Source organism: Rhea americana, unplaced genomic scaffold (assembly GCF_003343005.1).
Source record: "Rhea americana isolate MKP2758 unplaced genomic scaffold, rheAme1 scaffold_47, whole genome shotgun sequence".
NCBI lineage: Eukaryota > Metazoa > Chordata > Aves > Rheiformes > Rheidae > Rhea > Rhea americana.
The window spans coordinates 4,564,162-4,589,936 of NW_028186612.1; the positions used below are offsets into that span (position 1 = coordinate 4,564,162).

Below are 25,775 nucleotides of genomic sequence, written 5' to 3' on the forward strand. Positions count from 1 at the left end.
GAATGAGAAATCTGTCATATAAAAGAAAGCAAAAGTGTTTATCTTTTTTAGCCTGAAAAAAACAAATTTTGATAGGGGATATGACTATTCTCTAAATATGGAAGGGTGGCAGGGTAAATAAACAAGAGCGACCAAGAATAGTTATTTAATTGAAAGAACAGCATTAGGTCAAGAATAAGCRTTTATCAATAAGCTTAGTGTGTGACTCCATAAGCCTAGTCAAAGTTTAGACGAGATTTCAGCTTCCTAAACTACCACTTTAAAAAAGTATGAAAAGCCAAGAAAGTAATTAAGGAATGTTGTGATTTTCTGTGAAAGAAAGTAACTAGAATGGCCAGATTTTACCTGCCAGATAGAGAGAACAGCATCTTCCTTTCTTCCCCCTGTTTCCACACTCTGCTTTATCCCTGTGGCTATTGCTGTATCCACACCAGACCTAATACAAAGTGTATTGTTCTGATGAGGATCTGAAATATAGGCATTTAATTGCCCCTCAGTTCCATAAGACTGTCCATATAGGACCAGAACAAAGGTCCATCTACACTAGCATCCCCTCCTTGCCAGTGGAAAACAGTGGCTGCTGAMGGAAACTGTTAGAAATTAGGTGAATATAGAGCAATTATTCTGCTGGCATATTCTCCATGTTTCCGATAGTCAGTAATTTATAGACTTCCTTAGCTGGCAGTTATATCCGGATCATTAAGTTTATTAGCCCTTGATGAACCAATCTTCCATGAATTTGTCTAAACCCTTTTTGAACCCTTTTATTTTTTTGGCCTCCACAACATCCTGTGGCAGTGAGTTCCACAATTTAGTTATGCACTTTATGAAATATTTTTTTTTTTAGTTTGCTTAAACAGGTTGCCCGATAATTTTACCAGGTGTTGCCTAGTCCATGCTATAAAAAGTAATAAGTAAATATTCCTCATTCATCTCCTTACCGTTTAATTTCTGTTGTATTCCATCAATTGTCTCCTTTCATAGCTGTATGGTACCAATTTCTGTCCATATACTAAAATGTAAAGAAACTCAGAATGTTTAGCTGAAGTTTATTTGTCCATCTTTAGATATAAAAAATAATGACACGAAAAACCCACGCTCAAGAGATTGACTAGTTTTGTCATGTTCCCAGTCTCATCGGGATCCCTTTCCTTCAGGAAATCAAAGCATTTYGGAAACGGACATTTTTGATTTTAGGGACATAAAATATTTTTTTTTTTAAAAAAAGACACCCAAAGTTGTGAAAGAATAARCTTAATTTGATTGCATAATAGAGCAATTGGAATTTGCCAAGATTTGAATTACTTTTCATATCAGATCTATCGCTCTGAAGTGTAAATACTTTCTATAGTATATTAGCACCCTGTACCAGCAGAACTGATGAATTAAATGTGCAGAATCACCTGACTACATGTAGATTTTAAGAACTTTGTTAAATTAGCAAGTACATGAAAAACATGGTAAATTAAGACTGAAGCCTCTTCCTTCCTTTTACTGTTCTRTATCACAAACAGTAATAGTTTGTTTGCTTTTTTTTTAAACAGAGGTTCTTCCCTTCTTTTTTAAATATTCATTTGAAAGTGTGTCATTAAAAAAAAAAAAAGAAAAAATTATACAATAAGCCAGTAACCCATCCTGCCATTTTCCACATCCCCATTGTAATTATTGAAATCCTTATGCCTGAAGAGGAGTTTTTCTCTCTCTCATCCCAAATTCTGTTTGGGGAAAAGACTTGTAATTGTGTGTTTGTTAATATAGCTGTCTGTTGCCATGATCAAAGTGAGGTCACCTATTTACTCTTACAGCTTTGCCACAGAGTGAAGGACTGTAAAGCACTTACTTAAACACTCTGTTCTTTGCTTAATATTGTTTTGTCTTTTGTTCTTAAATTGTTATCAATCCAAAGGATATCAAGGGGAAAATAATTAACATTAGCAGGTTCACATTTTGATAGGTTGGAGTTCCTCCTAGTGTTTAGTGTGTCTGTGACTTTTGTATTTAATATGCAATGCAATGATGTTCTCCATTAAAGACTTGGAAATAGATTGAGAATTAAGGTGTAAAAAACATTTTGAAAAACTGTTATTTATYTAATTCATTATTATTTAAAAGAAAAAATGCTGATTATTTTATACTGTAGCTTTAAAACTTTTTAAAACTTGAGTCCATACACCAGAATTATGCTGTCATTACAGTTTCAGCTAATGATAGTATTTTTCTCCACCTGTCTAAAACACTTAGATGATTTGTTTGTAACATGCATATCGCAGAATGGGTGAATGAATTGAAAACACGAGGCAGATTCTTGACTGATAAAAATTATCGCGACTGACTTGAAGTCAGCAAGCTACGTCAATACAGCTGTGAAAATTTAGAGCAGTCAAAGGTTTGACTCAGATCATGTATACATCTTCAGTAYTTCACATCCTCAATAAATGACTTATTTCAGTTCTTGATAATTTGAAACCTACATTTCCAACACAGCTGAAGATTAACACAGAATCAGCTTGAGCATGGAGAAAATCAGACGTAATATATTCTTTTTTGAATGGCTATTTCAGACATTCCTGCCCTAAATCCAGCAGCACAGAAAACATCAAAAAATGCACACATTTCACTACAGATGGGTTTAGTTGATTCCTATCGTGAGGAGATTTCTCCAGTTGCTCTGAGCTGGTATGTGTTCAGAAGCTACCTTCCACATTTTTGGCTTTGCCACATACTAACACACATTAGTTTTGTACAATAATGAAGTGAGAAAACCCCATTTGGTTGCAAGCTGAATGAAACAAAATTGCCTGTAGATTCCCCAGGAAAARGGTTCCCTCACCTCATATGAAAAAGAAACAACAACAAAAAAAGACCTAAATTGAAATATGATAGTGGGGGAAAAAAAACAACTTTAAATGAGAACAATACAAAATTGCTAAACTGTGTGGAGAGTCTTGCCATGTTACTTAGCTTAGGTGGGCATACAAAAATATATCCAGCCAGAAAAGCTCGGCTAGGTAATTTCAGCACTGTTAAACTTGGGATTCAGCAATTCAAGGGAGCCAGGGCAAAGGCTGAAACAGGGCAAAGGCTGAAACTGTGACTTTACATGGTTTAGGAAGCCTGATAATCTGAGCTGTAACAGCTACAAAACAGGGACCCGAAGCAAACTCCCATTTTCCTGCTGCCTGTCTTGCCTTTGCACGGTGCAGGGGGTAGAGCAAAGCCCTGTTTAGCTTCTGTTTGCTTAGAAATCAGTAGCAATGAATCCACTGCAATAAACGTTTCAGCTGCTTTGTAGCTCTTGTCTCAGGAGGCTTCTTCTACTCCACAGGGAGTTCAAAGCATTTTCCTCTCCAATCATCGTGCAGACATAATCTGTATTACTTTACACATAGTACCAAAAAAAAAAAAAAATGTTCATGATGCTTCAGCTGGGAGATCTTATTGAACAATCTGAGATTTAGCAGATCTCATCATAGCTATTTTGATTATGAATCAATTTAGGAAATGATTCCTACTGAAGATAGTGCTGAAGCATATTTCAACACATGGTTAATTTTCTGTATTTGTCCGAGAGATTTTCAAAATCAGTATGTTGCTCTCTAATTGAACGGTTTGTTTTGCAGATTTGCATATTACCAGATCAGGCAAACACCACCATTTTGAGTCAGCAGTCAAAATACTTCTCATGCTTCAGTTTCAGTTTCTGTAGAACCATGAGAGAGGAAAATACTGATAATGCTGTGCTAGTAAAAAAATATTTGCCATTAAAACTCTTCTCTTCAGTGATGCCTTTTTATTACCCTAAAGCTCCACACAAAATACTGGCTTGTGCATAAGAAAAAGGGATTCATACAGAGTCAAACCTGTGATTTTCAGAGTCAAAACCTGTGATTCACAAACCTGTGACTGCCCGATGATGAATAGGATTCTTAAGATCTTGTGACTTAATATATATTGTCGTTTTAAAATGATATTAAAATTACAAACTGAAGATTCCATGCAGAGACAAAACAGTATTAGTAGTAATGATTTATTCATTACACCCATTTTGACACTTGATTTTGTCTGATTTTACCCCATAACGGAAAAAATGCTTCAGATTTGCTTGTAATCAATGAGTCCATCCCATAGGCCAGCAGAAAACAAAACATACTGTTATAGTCTTCTGATATTTTTATAATGCATGAAGTGTACTTGCACTTAAAAGCTGACACCTTTTAATATAATAAAAATAAATACACCTGCGCTGGAGATGGGAAGTCTTTGGTGGTACAAATAATAATCTTAGTGATTTATAATCTTGTAGCTGTATGCCTGATGTTTGTTTCCTCATCAGCAGAGATGATTTGAAAGGCAGATGTGCGTCTTCTTGAAACTCTGAGATACACCTCTAAACTCCCATAGTGTTTGTACCTACAGATGAAATTAGAACTTCCTCCTATTGTCTTTCTCATGTGTCCCATCGTCCCTAACTGACGCATATTGTATAGTCTACTCATTTCAAACACGACGATGGAGTTTTCAAGATGAAAATGTTTCTAAAACTAAAAAATGGCTGAATTCCAAAGATTATTATCAGCCCATCCATTCCTTGCACTGTTACACGAGAGAATTTCCCATACTGCACACACACACTTTCCATGGTCTTTTCTTTGATTTTTCACTAGCAAGAGGTGTTACTATAGCACTTTGTTATCATTGCAACTAACTTGTAAATTGTCCATAGCATTAAAGCAATGGGCACTGGTATAGGATGACCGTGAGGGCTGTGATTCAAATTTGAATGATTGAGAATCGTTAAGGCTGGACACCTTATAAGTTATATGGTACCTTCTGATTCTGGTGTTCAAAATATATTTGTAATGTTTGAGATGAAGACAGGAAATGCCAGAATGCTTTTTACTTAAGAAGTCAAATTTTAMATGAAAATATATTGCTATGCTGAGGTGAAAATTCACACTAGTTTTACTCTAGCTGCATCAGTTCAACTGTTAAATTGTCACAAACTAAGTCTCCTTAAATAAAAAAATTGTGCTAAGACAGGAAACATGGGTAACGGGGCGCACAGAAGAATTTACATACCAAAGATGAATGAGAATACTGCATATTTTTCATTTTAAAACATCACAAATGGAGGATGTGTGGAATAACTTAGGTGCCAGCTGCTGATCATTCAGGCATTCTGTTGTCATCTCTTGCAACAGTACCAAAATGAGGATCGAGCCAAACTAATTGGGGTCAACATATCTTATACTGAAGAAAGGAAATAACTTTTTTATGAACCACAGAATTTACCTGTGGAGTTTATTGCCACAGATGTAATATAGTACATTGGTTGTTCTCAAAACCAGATTARATATTTATTTATGGATAGAATAATATCTGCCATTACATTACATTGGCAAGATAAAATTGATCACAATTATAGCCTTCATGTTTTAGGACATCAGCCAGTCACTAATTCAATAGTTCCAGAAGTTGTAGGAGAGGGAACTTGATTTGGGAAGATGTTTCTCCATAACTGTTTGTAATGACATTTCAGGGCATTTCCTGTTGATCTCATAAAATAGAAAAAGACCACACAGTAGTAATATAAATGTGTGTRCCTGTTGTCATCCTTTCTTATTGTTTGCCTTCTCATGGACAATGTTATGCATATACTATATCACGTTCAGTCAGTGGGTATAACCCAAGAGGTAATGACAGGAATGGCCTGGCTTGGTAAATGAGGGAAGAACAGTGACTGTTGTTGACCTTGATTTTAGTGAGGCTTTTGACACTGTCTCCCATAACAACCTCATAGACGAGCTGATGAAGTGCAGGCTAGGTAAGTGGTCAGTGAGATGGGTTGAAAACTGGCTGAACTGCAAGGATCAGAGGAATTGTGGTCAATGGTACGATGTCTGCCTGGGGACCAGTCACGGTGGTGTCCCCCAGGGACTGATGCTGGGGTCAACACTGTTTGTCTTCATTAATGACCTGCACCAGGGAATGGAAAGCACCTTCAGCAAGTTCTCAGATGGYACAAAAGTGAGAGGGGTGACTGATACACAAGAGGGCTGTGCTGCTTTCCAGAGGGGCTTCAGGAGGCTGGAGAAATGGGCGGAGAGGAGCCTCATGAATTTCARCAKAGGGAARTGCCAATTCCTGCAGCCGGGGAGGAATAACCGTATTTCACAGGGCAGGCTGGGTGCTGAGCAGGTGGAGAGCAGCTTTTGAGAGAAGGACTTGGTGGTCCTGGAGGAGAACAAGTTGAGCGGGAGGCAGCAGCGTGTCCTCGTGAAAGAAACACTTGGTAATTGTGAGACTGGTTGAACACTGAACAGGTTGTTCAGAGAGGTTRTGGCTTCTGTGTTCTTGGAGCARTTGAAAACTGGCCTGGACCTAGTCCTGGGCAACCTGCTGTGACTGGTCCTGCTTGAGCAGGGAGTTTGGACTAGGTGATCTCCCTTCCTACACCAACTATTCTGTGATTCTGTGAATAACAAATGCATTTSTGAGAAAATCTTATCTAATTCTGTAAGCGAAACAGTTCAGTAGTTCTAACTTACGAAGTTCCAACACTTGGTGGAGATGGCTTATCTTTTCCTCTGTAGCTATTTTCTTTGGTCTAGTGCTAATTAACTTCTGTTTGCCACAGGTTCAGCAGCTTTTCGATGATACTAAGAAAATGTTTTTTGTCCTGCAAAAATCCAGCTTGAAAAAATTCCAATATGTAGAGTTATCTAATATTAATTCATGGTTGAGAAATAGGCTATTTCCAAGAAAGCCTTTTTTTTCTTTTTTTTTTAAGACATATTAAGCCTAGTGAAAAGAAGCAATTGTGATTAAATATTCTCTGCTGCTTTTCAGGGTGCGCAGTGATTTTGATGTGCTTACAAACCGACTGATTGGCAGCCATGGGTATTGTACTCAGGTATGTTAGCTGGAGCCTTGGAGTTGCCATAAGCCTATGCATGCAGAGCTATGAACAGATCTTTGGAAAAAGAGATGACATTTCTTCTTTTAGAGTTCTCGTATTTTTTTTTCCTGTAGTGTTAAGCATCTTCACCTGTTATTTTTTTGCCCATATATCTTGAAAAAAATTACTGTCTTCTCTTTCAGAGCCTCTGTTTTTTGGCCTATTTTTCTGGTCTGAATGTGTCTCTACTTATGTACGTAAATGTACACTATCTCTTTGGTACTTTTTTGAATTTAGCTGGTTTTAGGGCTGAAGTAAAGATGACAGATGATTTTCTTCCCTGCCATCCCAGAATGGCAACAGAGCATGTGTCTCAGACATCCTTCAGTAGAAATGATCGCTGCTCAGCTAGCTGAGCTGATGCTGGTTCGTCAAACTGGAGATGTTGATTATAGGAATATACAAGAGAAATCATTCTTGAAAATAAGTAGTCTGGTTTACTGTCTGACACTTAGACCCACAATTTATGCAGGCTAAACTCCAGCTCATGTTCTGTACCAATCATCTCCAGCTGATTGGCTTTAGGTTTGCAGAAGCATCCAGTCAGTTGGAAACATTATTTCTTGGACATATAGATGAAATGTAGATCCTAGAATTCTGGGACATGGATTCCCTGAAAGCTGGGATAGGGGCAGAAACTGTGTGGTCTGAATATGGTTTGCAGTCATTAAATATGTAGTACTGCCAAGGCAAGCTTCATTTTCTTCAAATTGTTGCTATGTGAATTTTGTACTGCAGTTACACAGTGATTCCCCAGAAGGGTGGTGGAACATCACTGGCAGATTTAGAAATCTTATCAGCATCAGTAAAAATCTATAAATTTTGGGGGTTCCTTCAGGAGGAAAATTGGGGTATAAATAGGTGCAGTTATGTTTATAATCATACATCAAGTCCAAGCTGGTAATATCAGTGTTATTCATGTCTTAGGGCATGATAATCTGTTTTATTTTTTCCTGGAAACTGGAAACTTTCTTGTTTTTTTCCCCTTATGTTTCTTGACATATGGTATTTATTAATGGTTAGATGGTTCTTTTCTGTAGCAGAGTCTACTGCTAGATATTGTTTTTTGCTGTTAAGTCATAGCWGGCCCTTGAGTGTCCTTATGTCACCAATGCTAGGTGAAATGTCTGGTGTCTCTTTCTATGCCTTGGATTTTATGTGCATACACATGTGCACGTACACACATRCACACACGTGCGCGCGTACGCACATACCCTCGCCTTTTAGCCTCCTACACACCCTTAACTGTAATTCAGACRGACAGAAAAGAATCAGCAATCTGATAAAGCAGGTGTGAGTATATCAACAGCTTGCCTTTCTAAAGCTGACTATTGAAAATACTGCTGATATTTCCTTATTTTAATTTAGGAGTAGCCTAAACTTTTGAAAAGATGTTATAACTAATCCTATTTGTCTGGTCAAGCTTAAATTCCCCACATAAATTAAGGGTATAGAACATACTTAAAGTTATCAATCCTGAATAAAGGGTATACTGATGTCTAGTGCAGACAAGATGTGTAATTGATTTTTTTTATATATATATATCACAAACAGGAATTGGTGAACTTGCTTCTGACTGGCAAAGCTGTATCCAATGTTTTTAATAATGTGATAGAGCTGGACTCTGGAAATGGTAATATCACAGTTTTGAAGGGCATCACAAGTCGCAGTGATATTGGYTTGCTGTCTCTATTCGAGCACTATGATGTTTGCCAGGTATGTTTTCCATTTTTCTGGTTTTAATTAAGAATGAAACAATTAACAAGTTTAAAATTGGTTTGGAACGAATGTATCAGGTRAGACATTATGAGCTTGATTGGGTTGCCCACTCAGGAGTCTAGTGCTGTCTTAGATGCCCTAAGGCCTCCTGCCTGTCCTCTGAGCTGATGCTCTAGAAGTATGCGGTCTCCCTTCTGGTTGCAGGTTCTACCTCGCATCTGCCAGCCCTCTGTAAAAGGCTTGGGTGATCTACAGCATCTCAAATGTTATATGCCTGTGTTTTTTACTAAACTGATCTCCTAAAGGGGGAGTCATCTCACAAAGACACTTATCTTTAAGTGGCTACTGTGTAGRTCTGTGTATGTGAACTAAGATCTGGTCATTGCTCTGTGGAGTCGACAGCTATTCACTTCACTGAATGTAGTCGTGTGCTGAACAAATTCCACTTATCTGTATTCATTAGATTTCCACAGATTATCATTCAATTGAGACACCCAGCTCATATGTAGACACTTATATCTTAGCTGTGTAAATATAAGTGACTGAATCTGTAGCTGAAGCCCACACTAAGTATTCAGTGATGGGTAGCCAGGTTGACTGAATCCTGTAGCCCATGCTGTAATGGTGAAAGTAGTCATACTGTATCAGCAATARTGATAATAACAGGTAGTTAAAATAGCGGACATTATAATGGGAAAGTTCCATTTAGCACATCTTTGAATTTAATATTTTAGTTGTATTATGTTGAAAAAAAAAAGATTAAAAGTTTCAAAGTAATTACAGCATTAAATTACCGCTGGAAAGATTTGCCTAAGGATTTCACTGATTCTTCATCAACAGACTTCATCATCAAGATGGGTATCTCTCTTAGAGACCTGTTCTATCTTAGTCAGAAAATCTTGTGTTTGATGTAGGAATACTACTTGAAATTATCTTGCCTGTGCTAGATGCTATATTAGATAATTGTAGTGGTCCCATCTGGATTTAAAATCACTATCTCCATAAAGGTTAGAAATAGATTAGTAAGAATTTGTCTGTAGTTATCTAGTATAAATGTATGTCTGAAATCAAAGATTGATATTAACTGTGTCCTATGTGGCTGAATTCGGCTGTATTTTCCTACTACTGACAAATTCCAATTTTCATTTCTGATTAATGTAATGCTTTACATTATTCATAGGATTATAATAAGCATTAAGTTTAGTTAAGAAAGCATATCAGTATATCCAAATCAGATTAATACACAACAAACTGGACTAAAAATAAATTATCTTCTGCATATAGTTCAGGCTCCTTATTTTTTCCTGTAAAGAAGGTAACATTTCAAACTTCAAAAGAAGGTAATGCATCACCAGAGTATTTTTTTCCATTATCCAGTGAGGAAAATTACTTCTAAATAACAAAATGGTCAGGGAAGTTAGAGCAAGTAAGAGCTATTTCTTTGCATTCTTACCCCTAAAAATAAAATSAAAGTTAGCCAGGTAATCAGACACCATCTTCCACTTATTTTGTAAATCATATGATCGAGAGGCTCCATTTCTTCTACTGCTGTACTCTCACTTGGGAGTAGGAATCATGAGCAGTGATGTATTTTCCAGCTACTGACTCTTACTCAGTTACAGAAACCTCATTAGACATATTTTCTTTCTTTTTTTTTTGTTTTGCTTATGTAAGCTAGGCATTTGATGCAAACTGTCTTACTTTTTATTAAGAACGTTTGTCCGTACTTTTCATTTCAGTTCTTACGTCTTAGAGCATACTGCAATGCATGTCCAAGGACTAGAATAAAAGTCAGATTCCGGTGGACTTTTGTCCCAAGGCTGGAGCCTCACTGCTTTAGCTTTAGCAGGAAGAGCTGGATTCTACTATCTGTTACAATTAAATTAGTTTAGAGTAATTTAGAAAAAATAAATGAGACCGTTAGTTTGCAGTGGTGAAACTGAGAATAGAATTTGCGTGTAAGTCTTTCAAACTGATTGTTTTCTTCCTCTCAGTATTTCGGTAAGTAGATTCAGCATCCAATTATGTTGTGGCTATGAGGATAGTAACTGAAACCAGGAATGGAAAAGAACTGTCATTTTTTCTTTTTCCAGGAGTTAGAAGATCTTGAGCCTGATATATAGTGAATCATAGACATTAGAGATGGAAAACTCCCTTTAGGTCATATCCAGCCAATCTCTCAGGGGATAATACAGGATATTTTATGTCCTGTTGCACAGTAGTGGTTTGCCAAGACTCTCTTTAAAAAGTCTGTATCCATGAAGTTCCTGTCTTTCTTCTCAGATGGCCATTTATTAGTTGATTATAGTGCACATAACTATAATCTTATCATTTTTCTCTTTGTGGTGATCCCATTTGTCTCTACTTTAAAAAATTAGGAAGTGCAAGTTAGAGATTTGCAGGTACCTGCAGTACTGAATGTGGAGATTTTAATGATATCGAATACACAGCTCTTGCTTTGGGTGTATTTTCTAATATTAAACCTGACTGTTCATTTACTTAGTTTCCTCTGATTATCATTCTCACTTCTAATCCARCATGCCCCCTAAAGAATTAATCCCCATCCGCTAGACATTTGCAGGCTGATGTCATGGTTCCTCCCTTTTTCATCAGTACATCCTGTCCAAACCTTRTTTTTATTGCTCTACTCCAGACTTCTCCCAGCTTACCAATGTACTTAGGAAGAGATATGCAAGATTCCAGGGTAGATGCAGCAAATCCGCCCAGAAAAAGATTTGTATATCATTTTATCTCTCTTATGTAAAACAACAATTATATTTGTATATAACTGACAATTTCATTTGATATATCTTCAAAGTTGAAAATATAAGGGCATGAGCACTGAATTAATTATTCTGTCAGATTTCATAAACAGTGGCAAATAAAAACAAAATGATGAACCACTTTTTCCCTAATGATTGCTGGAAGAATCCCTCTGCTGCTGATCCAGTRACCTTTTTCAGTGGATCATGCTGAATGTGTTATCTTTGCTGATTGGAAAAATGTGTGTTTCTTGTAATTTGTCTGGGTTTGTTAATGTCTAATCATCACTCTTAGTCCTAACATATCACTACGCTCAATTTATTCTTTATAATTTAATTACTTGTTGTAAATTGTTTCACAATGACAGATGGAATCATTCAGTCTAATTCACATGTTAATACTTAGTTCCATAGTGAGATTCCATATTTTAATTAAAAAAARCTAAAGGTCCATTTCCATTTTTTTTCCTCTAGAAAAATTACAGGTCTTTGGATTCCTTTTGTTTATGCCAAGCCTATATGCAGGTTATATTAATTCGACCTAATCTTATGCATACAAGAACCTAAATTAGGATTTTAGCTGTCTTTAAAGCTGTTAAAAAGAAAGAAATATTTCCAAAAGCTGATCAGCCCACATATATAAAATTGATGCAGGTTTTCCTGTTTGCTGGGCTGCAGCATGTAACGGTTTCGTAGTTCTGTCAGAGAAGCTGAGTGGTTTCTGCAACAGGGACCTCAGAGAAAGAGGTACGGCAGAGAAGTGGGCAGGACTAATCACATCAGTCCTAAGTGAGAGAGTCCTGCTTTTGGGTCAGAATCTTTGGGCTAAAAGCCATGTTAAAATTTGCAGGTCATGTTARAAGTAGAAACAGATGTTTCTGATATTTATGCCAAATTATGTGAAGAAGTAATAACAACAACAACAGAGAAGAATTTTGTGCATTCTCATCTGCAGAATTCGAMGATATTAATATTATTAATAATAATAATTCATAATAATAGCAATACCATCTAGCATTTACACGTCACTTCCTATGAGACCTTTACTCTGCAGAAGATGCCAATATCATTACCATTTTACCGTGAGGGTTATAGATGAAAAAAGGCAAAGTGCTTGCCCCAAGGACACCCAATAAGCCAGTGGATGAACTTGGAAGAATACAGGTCTTCTAAATCTCRAAATGTCTCTTGGATTTTACAGTCATTACAGTAGTGGCTGATGAATTTGGCTGTCTTTCTGAAATGCTTTTTGAAAACGTTTTAGGTATATCCTGTTGTGCACAAAATAATGGAAGCATTCAAGGTAATTTAGCTCCTTTGAACCTGGATTCTGAGTCTTCTTGGTCTCTACTGCTTTTAGGCAGTCCTGTTCTAGTAGTAGCCACCTATGAGCTGAGCTTTCAGACTCACCCTACTCTGATTCTTCGTTGTGGCTAGGTCTCTGCCTCAGCTGTCGGCATTTCAAAAGGGACTGATGCATTTCCTAAAATGAAGAAAACCCCGGAACTAAGAAGTAACATGTCCATTTTTCCTATTTCTTTTCAAAAAAAAAGAGGGAAGCATAAATGAACAGAATTTATTCATTAAAATTCCACAGATGGGAAATGTTATCTTTGGTTCCTTTGATGAAACCAAGACACTTAGTGCTATAAAAAGACCTATTTGTATTCTTAAATTCAGCACACATTCTTTGTCTTCTGGCACCTTACCTGTTTATTTGCCCTGTGGAACATTCTTCCTACAACCTTTTGCGCTAGGAAATTTGTCTGCTTCACAGGAACCTTTTCCAGTCAGATGGACTGGATTCAAGCAAAGTCATTGGTGAGATGGGGGAAATGTTAGAAAGAGGTATTTACCATCTTCTTTAAAAAACCTACAACAAAAATATATATGTGCAAAATGGATAATGATAATCAGTTTTATTTTCCACTTATTCTTCAGTAATGAGTATGTGGTAGAGATTATGCGTCATAGATGCATTCTTCAAGTGACCCTGTTATTTATGTAAGATGTTTGTGGGTGCTACTGTGGGCAAAAAACATGATATATATACARTTTTGACTGAAGCAAGGCTGACAAGGCATTGACCATTCTAAAAACCTGTTCTGCCTTCCTTGTTTATACATCTGCCTTTCTAGCTTGGAAATTAAATGCTCTTTAATGAAGTCCTATTGTCCTCCCACTCAACCATGGACAGTATTTTTTCCCAGAGGGCCAGTCACTGTTGCTGGGATATTGGCGTTGATTTGTTGTCAACATTCTTCCAAACAAAATAGAATCACAGCATTTTTGTTTAAGACAATAACAGGAACAAACTCCACATGTTTTAAAGAGTTTTACATGCTTTGCAAACAGACATAACAAAAAGCGATAGGTCAAATATTGTCTAGATATTCCTTAACCTTATAAATACCAGCGTATGTGTCTGTATTTTTCCCATCTAACTTCAGACTCCTTATAAACTGAGAGTGTTTTAGGTAAGAGTCTAGTCAACTCACTTTATAGTTGATAAACAGATGTGTCCACATTTCTGATGATACCTGTCTCTTCCTTATTTGATTTTATAAACAGTGCCTAGGGGCTAGCCTAAGTTAGAGGGTCTACAAATCGATGAAAGACAAGTATACTGAATCTTGGCCTATCACTGTCACTGAAGTGAAGCAACATGATTTATTCTTGAAATGAATTATAAACTCATCCAGATGGTTTAAGAGGACGGCAAAGTGCTGATGTCTAAACAAGGGCTGAATCTCCCACAACATTACATCACTTGAGAGAAAAATGGCAGAATGGGGCAAGGATACAGAAAAGGTCTGACAGCTACCTGGCACCCTAAGGTCTTTCTGCCTTGCCACGACTGCTGTGTTGGATTGAGAAATAGGGGAAGCCACAGTGCCACTGAGGCATATGAGTTCCCAGTGTTATGGGAGGTGATCAAGAACCTGTAATGATGGGAAAGTTAATTCCCCATGAAAGTTAATTCCCCATTACACAGAATCTAGGTTATGTTTCTTATTTGTTTCTTTTGGTAYAGACATGACAAAAGGTAGCCACGTTCAATGAGCAGATAAATTTGAATGGTAAAATACTAAACACTCATGCTGGCAGATATGATGGAATATTCCTCTAGCAGTAAATATTTGTCTGTAGAGTTAATTTTACCATTGTRCAAATATACATTAAAGTCTGAGGTGGAAAAAGACCACCCTTAGTGTTGAAAATGAACTCTTTGCAGGTGCTTACTTTTGAAAGGTTGACATTTTCCAAAGACGAGAATTATCTCTGTGAAATTTATGAGCATTCTTAAGGGATTTATAAAGGACAAGATTATGGTTAGTGACGTATCCATAGGAATTGGAAACATGCAGCATGGAAAGGCACCTAATTCATTAGGAAACATACCGCGTGAAAAGACACCTTATACATTACTCCTCCTTACTTTTTGCCTGAAACAGATTAATAAACCTGTGTGAAAATAAGTATTTGAATATTGATGYGTTATTACTCTTTAAGAGTTTTTAATGCATTATGGTACTATAATCAGCATAAAAATGGGTTCGTTTTCTGCAAAGTAGAAAGACAGCTGTTGGGTCCTGAACAAAAATAGTGATATTTAATAAAATGGATTCAAGTCACATATCATTTATTTAATATGTTTAGATGTTYCTATGTGATTTCAATACATTAGGACAAATCTCTTGAGTGTGAGACATCACAGAGTTGTAATGAGACATCAGAAGTTGCAAAGCCCTTCTTGTGAGTGACTGAAGCTAAGGAACTGTGGTCAGCAGATTCTCCTCTTGAAGAGTGTTTGAAGGCTTCATGTCATGGTCTTTTTGCTGCTGATTACATCAGCCATCAGTAGTGGCAAAAACAATGGGCTTTTTAGGAGCCTTGGTCCAAGCCTAGCACTTTTTCCRTCAACTTTGTTAAGCGCCATTGACTTTGAGTGTTGTCCTGTCTATAGAGCAATTGGATCCTCATTTCCACTCTTACAGTGTATATTGTACTCCTGACTGGTTTTACACCTTAWAATATTAGAAATATGTCCTTCATTATCAGTCTTCACTGGTACAGGATAAAGCAGTGCTGTAAAAACCTGAGAAATATCAAATCTAATTATTTTAGCTACTTAACTGAAGTAAGGCAGAACTTGTATAACGGGGAAGTGATAAGCAGATGTCTGCAGTCTGTCAAAGAACCAAAGAAATTCTGCAAAAGACACTGGCTATGTTGTACAGAGAAGAATGGGGAGGCAGGGAAATTTTTAAATACAGTATAAACCGAACACGTGATGCTGTAAGTGGTTAGACTTATATGCTTATTTCTGAATGATAGCTGCTTGTGAGCAGSAGATAAGCCATAAAAGATGTATATGACAGGAAGATTCTTTGGATTCAGGCTGCTGAGTAGGTAGATGTCACTGTGAACTGTTTGGTCATTAATGCAGTTTTACAGTTCTATCACACACACTATCCTAAATTAAGAAACTTGTCCAAAGAATTCAGTGTTGAACTGAATTGCGTGGATAATTAAAGTTGAGGAGATATTAGAAACACATTCTGGAAGAGTCAGCTAGTCAATGGATGGACAACTGCAATAATGTTTTAGCATTCCTGGAGGACAAGTCCGTAATAAAAGGCTAACCAAGCACACGGTGTGGATCTGATTGTCCTTACTGTTTCATAGTTAGCATGTTCACTAGCATGGTGCTGCATTGTGCCAACTGACGTGTTCCAGAAAAAGCCTGGACATGATTTGGGGAATGCTATGTGCCAGGATATTCCTTATAGGAAGTATGGGCAGAACAATCTGTTTTGGCAAGAGAAGAAATTTTAGCCATATGGACATAAACCATTCCATGCCACTTGACCTTAAAGCTGGAGAACGAATTCTGGACCACCTGTTTAATCTACTAGTGGAGGAATAGCCTGAGGTATTTAGAGAAGTCCCTGGAAGGTGATCATAGTCAGTGGGACAGTGACCCGTGGWCTGTGGAAGAAGCTAACCATCCAATACCCAGAACACAGCTTGATGTCAAAGGCAGCAGCTGATCCTCAGCTAGTTGATGTAATTGAAATTAAGACTTTGCCCTTTTTATTGGAGAAGAGGATTTGACCTGCAATGTTTTTATACTCTCCTTATTGTCTTAAAGTTCATGCCACAGAATCCTTCTGCAAGCATTGCAACTGAAAACTATACATATATGAAAAATGCTCCTACAGACCCTACTCATCTGAACAGCTTGTCCTGACTTCAATGAGACTATTCATAGGAGAGAGAATTGGAGTGAATATGTGCTTTGAAACCGTTCTCTATCTCTATAATCTTGTTTTGTCAAATGTTGTTTTATGAAGCTTGGAAGTTATTTTAGCACACATTTATGGGAAAAAAACATTTTTAAARGGTGACTGACGGTTGCTTTTTGGATTTTATTTATACGAAAACTAAAATACGGATGTTTGTGAAACTGAATCTTTTTATCTGTTTCCCTCTACTCTGTCATCTTTTGTTGTATCTGTGTATTTCCCTTCTTGATAACTTCTTTTTTAGAGTATTTTTGTAAGATTTCACTTTTTTTCTGTATTTTAAGCCAAGAATTTATGTAAAAGCAAAACTGTTGTATAAAAGGCTGTTTTAAATAGATATTAGCAAAGTAATGAGTCAGAGAAGTTACCTAATTAGCTAGAGACTTGTTATCTAACATGAGAAAAAATTCTGCTTTGGGAAGATAATTTTTTTTTTTACTCATATAACACTTCAAGCATAAATACTGAATCTGAATAATAATAATAAAAAAATATAACCCTTATTGCTGGAGATGCTGTTTAGACTTTTAGAGTACAACAGCRTATGTGTTGACTTCTGCCTCTTACCTGTATATTGAATCACATTTGCACCTCTGTGCCCAAGATGAAGAATTAAGGGCAGTACTCTTTATGTGATGTCTATGATAAAACTCTAGAAAACCTGGATGAGAATTTGCCTGTTAAAAGCTGTTTTAGACAAGCTTAATCAGTCCCCAAAACAGAATAATAAAACAACTGCCAAATTATATTAGCAATCATCTACTTAAAAATAGGATCCTGTCTCTCATGGCCAATCACTAGCACCTCTTTCATATCCAGAAGCATGATTTAAGTCGTATAAAGGGAAAGGTAGCMGTAGGCAGAGGTGATTTCTGTAGATAATCTCAGTTTCCATATTATGAAGCAAGCTTGTTTGGAAACTCACTGAGCCTCTGAACCAGCAGAGCTTCTTTGACCCATGTGTCTGTATTACAGAGACAAATTGCATTGAAGCAGTGGAGTCTTCATCCTCAAAAACATTCAAAAACTGTCTGGATAGGGTCCTGGGCAATATACTGTAGGTGACCCTGCTTGAGCAGAGGGATTGGAYGATGTGATCTCTAAAGGYCCCTTCCAACCTGAACCATTCTGTGATTCTGTGAAATTCATCTTGCATATTAGTAAAATTAGCTGCCATCCTTGTTTTGCAGGTTAATAGCATACCAGCAGTGCAACAACTGTTGTGCAAAGAATACATAAAACAGGAAATAAATCAAAGRCTATTCACAGTAGTTATATCTGTTTAGCAGTAGACAAGATTAAGTACACAAGAGAAGACAGAACAATGGATCTTGGAAGATCCTTTGATTCTTAAAGGATTTCTGATGTTGACATTTATAYATTATCCAACACAGCAGTGATTCCAGCCACTGTAAGAATACAAAGAACAGCCATAGTCAGAATCATTCCACTGAAAGCAAAAAGCTGTATTTTTGTTTTGAATTTCCCTGGACAATTTATGGAAGATTTGAAAATCAACAGTTCATTAGGGGAAAGCAATTCTATTTTGAACTTAGAAGGTTTTTTCAATGACAGGAATATAGCTTACCATAAATATCTTCTGTAGCTAAATGTTAAAATCCCAGCTGGAATAAGCAAGGTTTCTCTGCTACATTAAACAATCTAATAACTAKTTTTTTCGCTATTATTTAAAACTGAAGGGCTGATCTAAAGCAGCAGTATGCGGCAGGAGGATGTTATCTATCTCAGAACAAATTAGTGCGAGGGGAGAGAAATACTTGTCAGATACTTACTCAGTGGATGCAGGAAACTGCCATGAATCATTTTATGAAACGATTATAATTATTATTATGCTAATAATTAGCATATATGAAATTTCAAAGCCATATATACACAACCCCAGGTATTCAAACATATATAGTTCTGCCTTATAAAGTGTATTCATTTGTGAGGAAAAAGTGACAAAATTCTTTTTAGGAGATTTATTTTATATGGCATCCCATGAAGAATTTCAACTCAGAATTCCTGGGCAATTCCTAGCTTCACTTTGAATTTTATGAGAAATCTACAGGTAAGCTGAAAAAGCATATAACTAGCTTCAGTTTTTTGCTGGACTTGAACCTTAAAGACTATGAGATAAAGCAGCAGAAAAAAACCTTATTCCACTATTGCTTTCTTCTAGTAGATGAAAATATTGTACATATCTGGAATATGAAAATGCTTTACATATCTGTAATAATATACTAATGGTGCTAAAATGAAAGACCTGCTTATAACTTAAGGCCAGATACTTGCTTTGTATGTTCCCTTGTTTACTTGTCTACTTTATCAGTAGTATATAATAAACCTTCTTTAGTGTTTGTTGACCAGAATAAATAACTAAAAAATACATTTACTGTTTTSCACAATTAGTTATCTTTTTTCTTGTATTTTTCCCCCCAAAGTTTTTTATGTTCTATCTTTTTTTTCAGGTTGGTTGTTACTTGAAGACCCCTAAATACCCAATTTGGTTGGTATGCAGTGAAAGCCACTTCAGTGTGCTTTTTTGTTTGGAAAAGAATTTATTGGATGACTGCAAAACAGAACAGAGATTTGATCTGTATTATTACGATGGCTTGGCCAACCAAGAAGAAGAGATACGGTTAACAGTTGGTATGTACAAGGCATTATTGGGCATTTCGTCTCTGGTGGTGTCAAGTTATTCTTGGCCCTTTAATTCCTATTTGCTAACAGTATCTTCCTTAACTTTTGTTGTCTCTCCTTCAATATATTTATACACCTGAAACAAATTTATTCTCAATTTTAGGGAGCCACTGTATTATAGTCCATCCTTTAAAAAAWAAGCTGTCGGTATGTTTTGTTTGCACCTACATTCTGTTTCTTAGACAGAATTATTTATAATGGGTGTTGTATGTTCTAATTAAGACCATGTGCCAAAACTATTAGTGTGATGGGAGTGCTGGAGGCCTTTAACATCTCTCAACATGTGGTAGTGAATGCAAGTCTTTCTCCCTGTTATTTATCCTCTTACTTTAATTTGAATCCATGTCATTCTGTTCTAGTAATCACATTATTTATTATCTGAACAAATTGATCAACCTCCACAGGACTGTGGTTGCCGACGGTTTGCCACGTGGCCTGTTTCAGATAAAAGAAAATACACTGAAATAGATCGTACAAAAACTCACTATCTCTTCGCTTGGAGGCAACATATTGTAAATGTTAACATACTACAATCAAGTCAATCATAATTACCAGAAAACATTAACTTTTTTCATAGGTTCCTAATTTTCTGAAACATGCCTTTTAGGGTGAACTTTTTCYATGATTTATTTCTCAATTATATGTTGTCAGTGTGAGAAAAATAATCTCTTTGCGAGTTTTGTGCTTTGGAGGTGACTACAGTCTCACTATTTTCCAATGACTCAAGAGAATCCCTAATTATTTATTGTGACTTTAAATAAAGAAGGAAATTTTCGTGAAGTAAGGGAATTCTTTRTAAGTAAGTGACACAGATAATACAATTCAGCACAGAACTAGAGACATTGAGACACGTTTGTTCTGTTCTGTTCTGTCATGTAACATACAGTCCTGAACAGGGTTCCTCATCTATATTTTCCTCATTAATAAATGAACATTTTCCTCATTAATAAATGAACATTTCCAAAAACCAGACTTACCAAGCAGTTTGAGATCCCAGGATAAGAAAGCGGTTAGAGCTTGTATATATTATTTCCTTTACTATTCAACCTGTTGTTGCATTTATTTCTCCTCGAGGATTAAACTTGCATTAAGAGGTAGACATCTTTTTGTTGTGTAACCTCTTCCATGGATGTGTCCTAGTAAATCTTCTGTTATCTGTGAAATTCTGCAAAAGGCTGTAAAATCCAAATAGTTTYGTCATTCCAGGGAAAAGCTTTCCTAGTTCTGGCTGCATAATAATCCTTTGTTAGGTCTGGAGAAAAAMCTGAAATTCCTTTACCTCTTAAAGGTTACATTGCTGATATATCTAAAACATGCAGCACAGTACCAGGTGGGAATACTACAATGCTAAGTATTGCTGGTATTTTCATAGTGGAAATACCAACAAACTATGATGATTAGGCAGCATTAAACAGAGATGCTAGGTGAGGTCCTGGGTACAGCACAGATACATCTCCACTGGTGCTGATTAGCATGGTCGTTTGCTTTTGACTAGCATATAAAAGAARGGGAATTCCTTAAAACTGAGATTATATTAGGAAGGGTACAATCAAGGTCACTTTGCAGAAAATCTCAAAGAAATTATGCTGGGCAAAAAAGGAGTTAAAAACAGAAAGTAAGAGCAAAATAATACTTTGAGGAGAATAACATTTCCTCTTCTACGTGGAATCATCAATGAAACTATCCAGGACTGGGATTTTGCCCTGATTCTACCATTCATGATCATTTACCAAAATGGAAAGAAATACAAAGTCCCTTTCTGAAAGCAGGCAGCATCTGCTAAAATATTCTACATGCTATTCCAAACAGACAAAGGTTCTTCTGGGTTCTTCTGTCCTTTTTTTTTTTTTTTTTTTTTTTTTTTTTTTTTTTTTTTTTTTTTTTGGTAGAAATTTCTGATATTTAGGGAAGGAAGACAAGTCAGTGTATCTAAATTAATCCCCATGTGCATTTTGCACATGTGCTTTTGTCAGCTGTTTAGAGACTTGCTGGAGATTCTGGGATTTTTGATAAATGTCATACAGAGCACTTGTATGAAAGTATGTTGTGCTACTTGGAGAAATACTTCACCTCTTTTCTAATATATACAATTAGTGCCTGTCTATGTAACTTTACCTAATTGACACCTCCCTTGAACTTGATATCCTTTCAAAAACGTTTTTGAAAAGTGGTTGTATAATTGCTAAGAAAAAATATAGCAAGATTTCTCAGAAGATTCTTTCAGAGCCATAGGCACCATCCTCAGTCCCTTTGCCAATCCCTCTGAAGGTAGTGTGAGCACTGAAATTACAGATTTTCAGRTATTGGAAACAGCTACTAGGCAACCTAGTATACTGATTATAACAATTTCTTTCAAAATAGCTTTATCCCACATTTGAGATTGTTCCAATATGCAGAAGGTTTCTGGAAAGGTGGTTAATAAAACATAATTTCCTAAGGTTTCARTTTAAATTAGAATGTAAGTGAAGAAACTGTATTTTATCTTACTCAGATTCTTCTTCTGTTGATAACTTCAGGATGGAACAGTGTGGCATCAATGCTCCTTGCTTCGAATGAGTTATGTGAAACACTTTAGCTCAGTTTTTCATTCAGTTAACTTAGTTCCTTGCTTGCCTCCGTAAGATGAAACTTTTAGTGATACATTTTCATATTCCTTACTATGAAATACCTCCACTCAAAGTCTCCTACTTGGAAGAACTCAAGTCTAAAATTCACGAAGTTCAGCAGGTTGTCAGTGATGGTGAAAGGCAGCCATGCCAAATCCCTGTTCTACTACCAGTGCTGCGGTCAGGCCAGAGGCTGTTGCTTCTCACTATGAGAAGATCTGAAATGTCAGCATCAGGAAGTCTCACACAGGTCCAAATACTATTGGAGTCCTCTAAAATCTGTTATAAACTCTTCAATGTTAGGATGAAATAGGCATACCTCTAAATTCCTGGGGTTCAGGAAGAAAACTGCCGTTACTTTATGTACTTCTAAACTGTATCCGTTTTTCATTACTCCAGCCCCTAAAATCATTCAGAGTTTTCTCTGTGTGTGTTTATGCTGACAAGATCAGCAGGCAAGGGAGAGTCAGGTCATCTTTTATGCCAGATTTTACTGAGACTGGCATAAATAGTGTCTGATTGCACTGCTAGTTTTTACCTTTCTGGCTTGCAAAATACTTTGGCAGGCTAATCAGTAGTTTAGTGGAGACCCATCAATGTTCCCTCTGAACCACAGGACATAGCAACACTTTTCCCCTGAGCTGAATTGTTTTTATATGGTACAGTAAAAAATGCAACAAACTCTTTCACACACATCTAGATACAGCAAATGCCTTTTCACTTATGCCAATGATATTCAGCATATTAGGAAAATTGAGGTAAAGTACCCACTGCATTATTATAACCATAGACCAGACACATGGTACAATGTGGCCAGCTGCAACTGTGAATATAGAAACAATCATCCCCCATCCTGTCTAGAGCAGTCTCACTGAATCAGGTCCATATCCTACACTCTGGTTCGGCATCCTTTGTACCTCACAACTTGCCCACTGGCTGAATGATGGGTAGAAAAAATACAAAAAACGAAAAAGTCTGGTCTGCTGCAGTCTAAAATRTTTTACTCCAAAACAGGAAACAGCTGAGGAGACTGACATCCAAGTTAGTCTCAGGATGTTTTCGCCCTGGGAAGTTCAGCAACTACTTTCACTGTTGACAGATCCAGTTTCTGAGACACTGACCTCTCTGTTTCCCTGGAACAATGCAACTGCCTTTCCGTCCCAAAGATATGCTCAGAGCTCGTGCTAGCTCTTTTACATCTAGTACAACACCATCTTCTCTGGTTCGTGCACTGCTCTCCCAAAAGTCAAGGGACCATCTTCCGTTCCAGGGGAAGAGATCTTAACCTGGTTTGAACTGGGCTTGGGATTTGCTATTCAAGCCTAGAACTACAGTTGTCCTTAGCATGTAAATAAGAAAACTGCATTTTTAGTAATCATCACATCAGCTGCAAAATAAACACCCCACGACAGTCCTCCAGCACAGTTTCTCACCTTTTGATCCATATTTTCTTTGAGACATGTTTATATTAGTAAAATAACCTGGTTCAGAACATGGGTCAGAACACTGTTCCATGATCGTCCTTTGTGTTAAATAGTCAGGACATTCCTGCAAAAGTTTTGAGCATGAACCAACTAACTCCCCCCAAAACTCCTAGGCACAATCTGGGGGTCATTCCCAATATAAAGTTTGCATTCAGTCAGCCTCTTTCAGGCTTTGGAGTGCCTTCACATGGACAGGTTGTAGACCATGAGCTAAGAGGATACAAGATATGACTAAAGTAGTGAGTGCCATGACCTGCATATAGCCCACTCAGGGCTATAAAGGTCGGTTATAAAGTCCACGCTATCTACAACAAGCTATGCATGTGGTATCTACTCAGAGCATTCTTGGCCCTGTCCGTGCCCACTCCGTTCAGATGATGTGAATGAGAGTGTGGGCTGACGTTCAAGTGCCAGGAGTGGCACTCATTTCAATCTGAAGTAGGAATGTGCTTACTGTGGGCTAAGTGCTTTGCAGCGTGAGCAGTAGTGACTCTTCATCTTCTCTCTCACTTCCTTGGTTGGGGTTCCTAGAAGCCACTGCAGTACAGAGACGAATACAGATATACCCCAGACACTAATCGTATCTGATATGTCCCTGCAGACACAACGCAGATGTGCACTGAAGCTAAAGACAATGATCTTACTCCGCCGCTTGAGCACTGTATTAGGACAAAGTAAGTGAGAGCTGAAATTATTCACACAGGTTATTTTCAGTTATTGATAAACATAATATGTATTAGGCTGGATTGTTGTAAAACTTAAATATTGCAATAGATGGTCTTGTAAAATTAGTGGTTAATAATTAGAACAGGTATCAGAGGGCCAGGCTGTGATAATATGTATTACACATTTTCTTGTTTTATTATTGTAATTAATAGGAAACTTGCTAAGACATTCAATTCAGTTTTAGGGGTACCTTCATTACATCACCAAAGCTTACTCAGTTAAAATCAGTTTGAGAACTCAGCTTGTAGTTTGGATACCTAATAGTGATTGACTCCTGTTACAGAAGTATAATGAGAAAAGGTGAAAAATTCTTCCATCATCAATAGTCTTTTCTAAAAACTAGAATTGCACTGAGGGACTTGGGTACCATTCTCTGTGCACGAAGCCCTGTGCTCAAAAGCTTCGGTTTGTTCAAACTGTTCATATGTCCAAGAAGAGCAAAAAGCTTCTCAAGATCCCAAAACATAGTGTTTTTGATGTTTTGTCAAGCCATCATTGAGAGTTCTTATGTCATATTCTCTCCTTAAATACAAGACCAGTTCCTGAGTTAAGATTTTCATGACCATTTTGAGGTCTGTAAGATATTAAACGATGGACTTCTTAGAAATTTATCCAAGTCATGCTGAAGTTAATGGGAACATTTTTCAGTTACTCTAGTGAGATATAAAGGAAGCACAATGGGGAAATTTTACTGGATTAAAAAATCAGTTTTATATCAACTCCAGCAGCAGGACTTTAAAAGATGCTATCTGCGTATCTTTGGAGCAAGAAGTAAAAGCCTCATTGTCAAAGCCCGTAACATTTGTTACATCTGCAAGCCAAGCGGCTTCAGATTTCTCTTGTCATTTCCCTCATCTCTCTGCCACATTTTTTCCTGTTAAAAAAAAAAATAGAAAAACAACAAATGAAGGCATTGGCTGCCAAATTCTTTGTTCATGCAGGGCTGCCATTATACCGTTACAGAAAAGTAGAAGAGAAATCCTGTAACTTGACAACAGTAATATTAGCCCAGGCTCCCTGCACACATATATTGTATTGGTTTCTCCGTTCTAGTGAAACGTAAGCATGACTGTCTACAGATTAAGATACATTATATATAGTCTCAGGAACCCCACACAATGAGGTGAATAATGCATGCAGCTTAAAATCRGTGTTAAAATGGCTTCCATTCCTGGCATAGCCTCAAAGCTGTGCACAGTTTTCGTAGTGATGATGTTTGTTTATTTTAAATTCTGTACTTTAATCTTTTGCAGAAGTAAATTACCAGCAAATTCCAGTGTCATTTTATTTTGTTTGTACCATTCTCAAGATTATCTGATTTACCCTGATCAGTCTGGCTTCTTGTCTGAGCCTCTTCAGTATTTTGTATTTTATTTGATCGTGGCCTTGCTGTCAAAGGTTTTTCATATCACATTTTTCCTTCTTCTTTTTTTTTTTAAGAACATTTTCTTCCAACTATTAGACAGTATATACAAAAAAGTAGAAAGAAACCAAACTAGCTAACCTGT

At 36.8% G+C, this 25,775-nt stretch overlaps 1 protein-coding gene across 2 annotated transcripts in view; it reads left to right on the top strand.

The window, feature by feature from the left end:
- The window catches only part of MINDY4 (MINDY lysine 48 deubiquitinase 4), an 83,740-nt gene that overhangs the window by 51,352 nt on the left and 6,613 nt on the right, over window positions 1-25,775 (top strand). For both annotated transcript variants that reach the window (XM_085316494.1, XM_085316495.1), the window contains 4 exons: window positions 6,850-6,913; window positions 8,513-8,674; window positions 19,220-19,400; window positions 24,143-24,215. In XM_085316494.1, coding sequence (XP_085172620.1) covers window positions 6,850-6,913; window positions 8,513-8,674; window positions 19,220-19,400; window positions 24,143-24,215 — 480 coding nt within the window. The remainder of the gene's footprint in view (window positions 1-6,849; window positions 6,914-8,512; window positions 8,675-19,219; window positions 19,401-24,142; window positions 24,216-25,775) is intronic.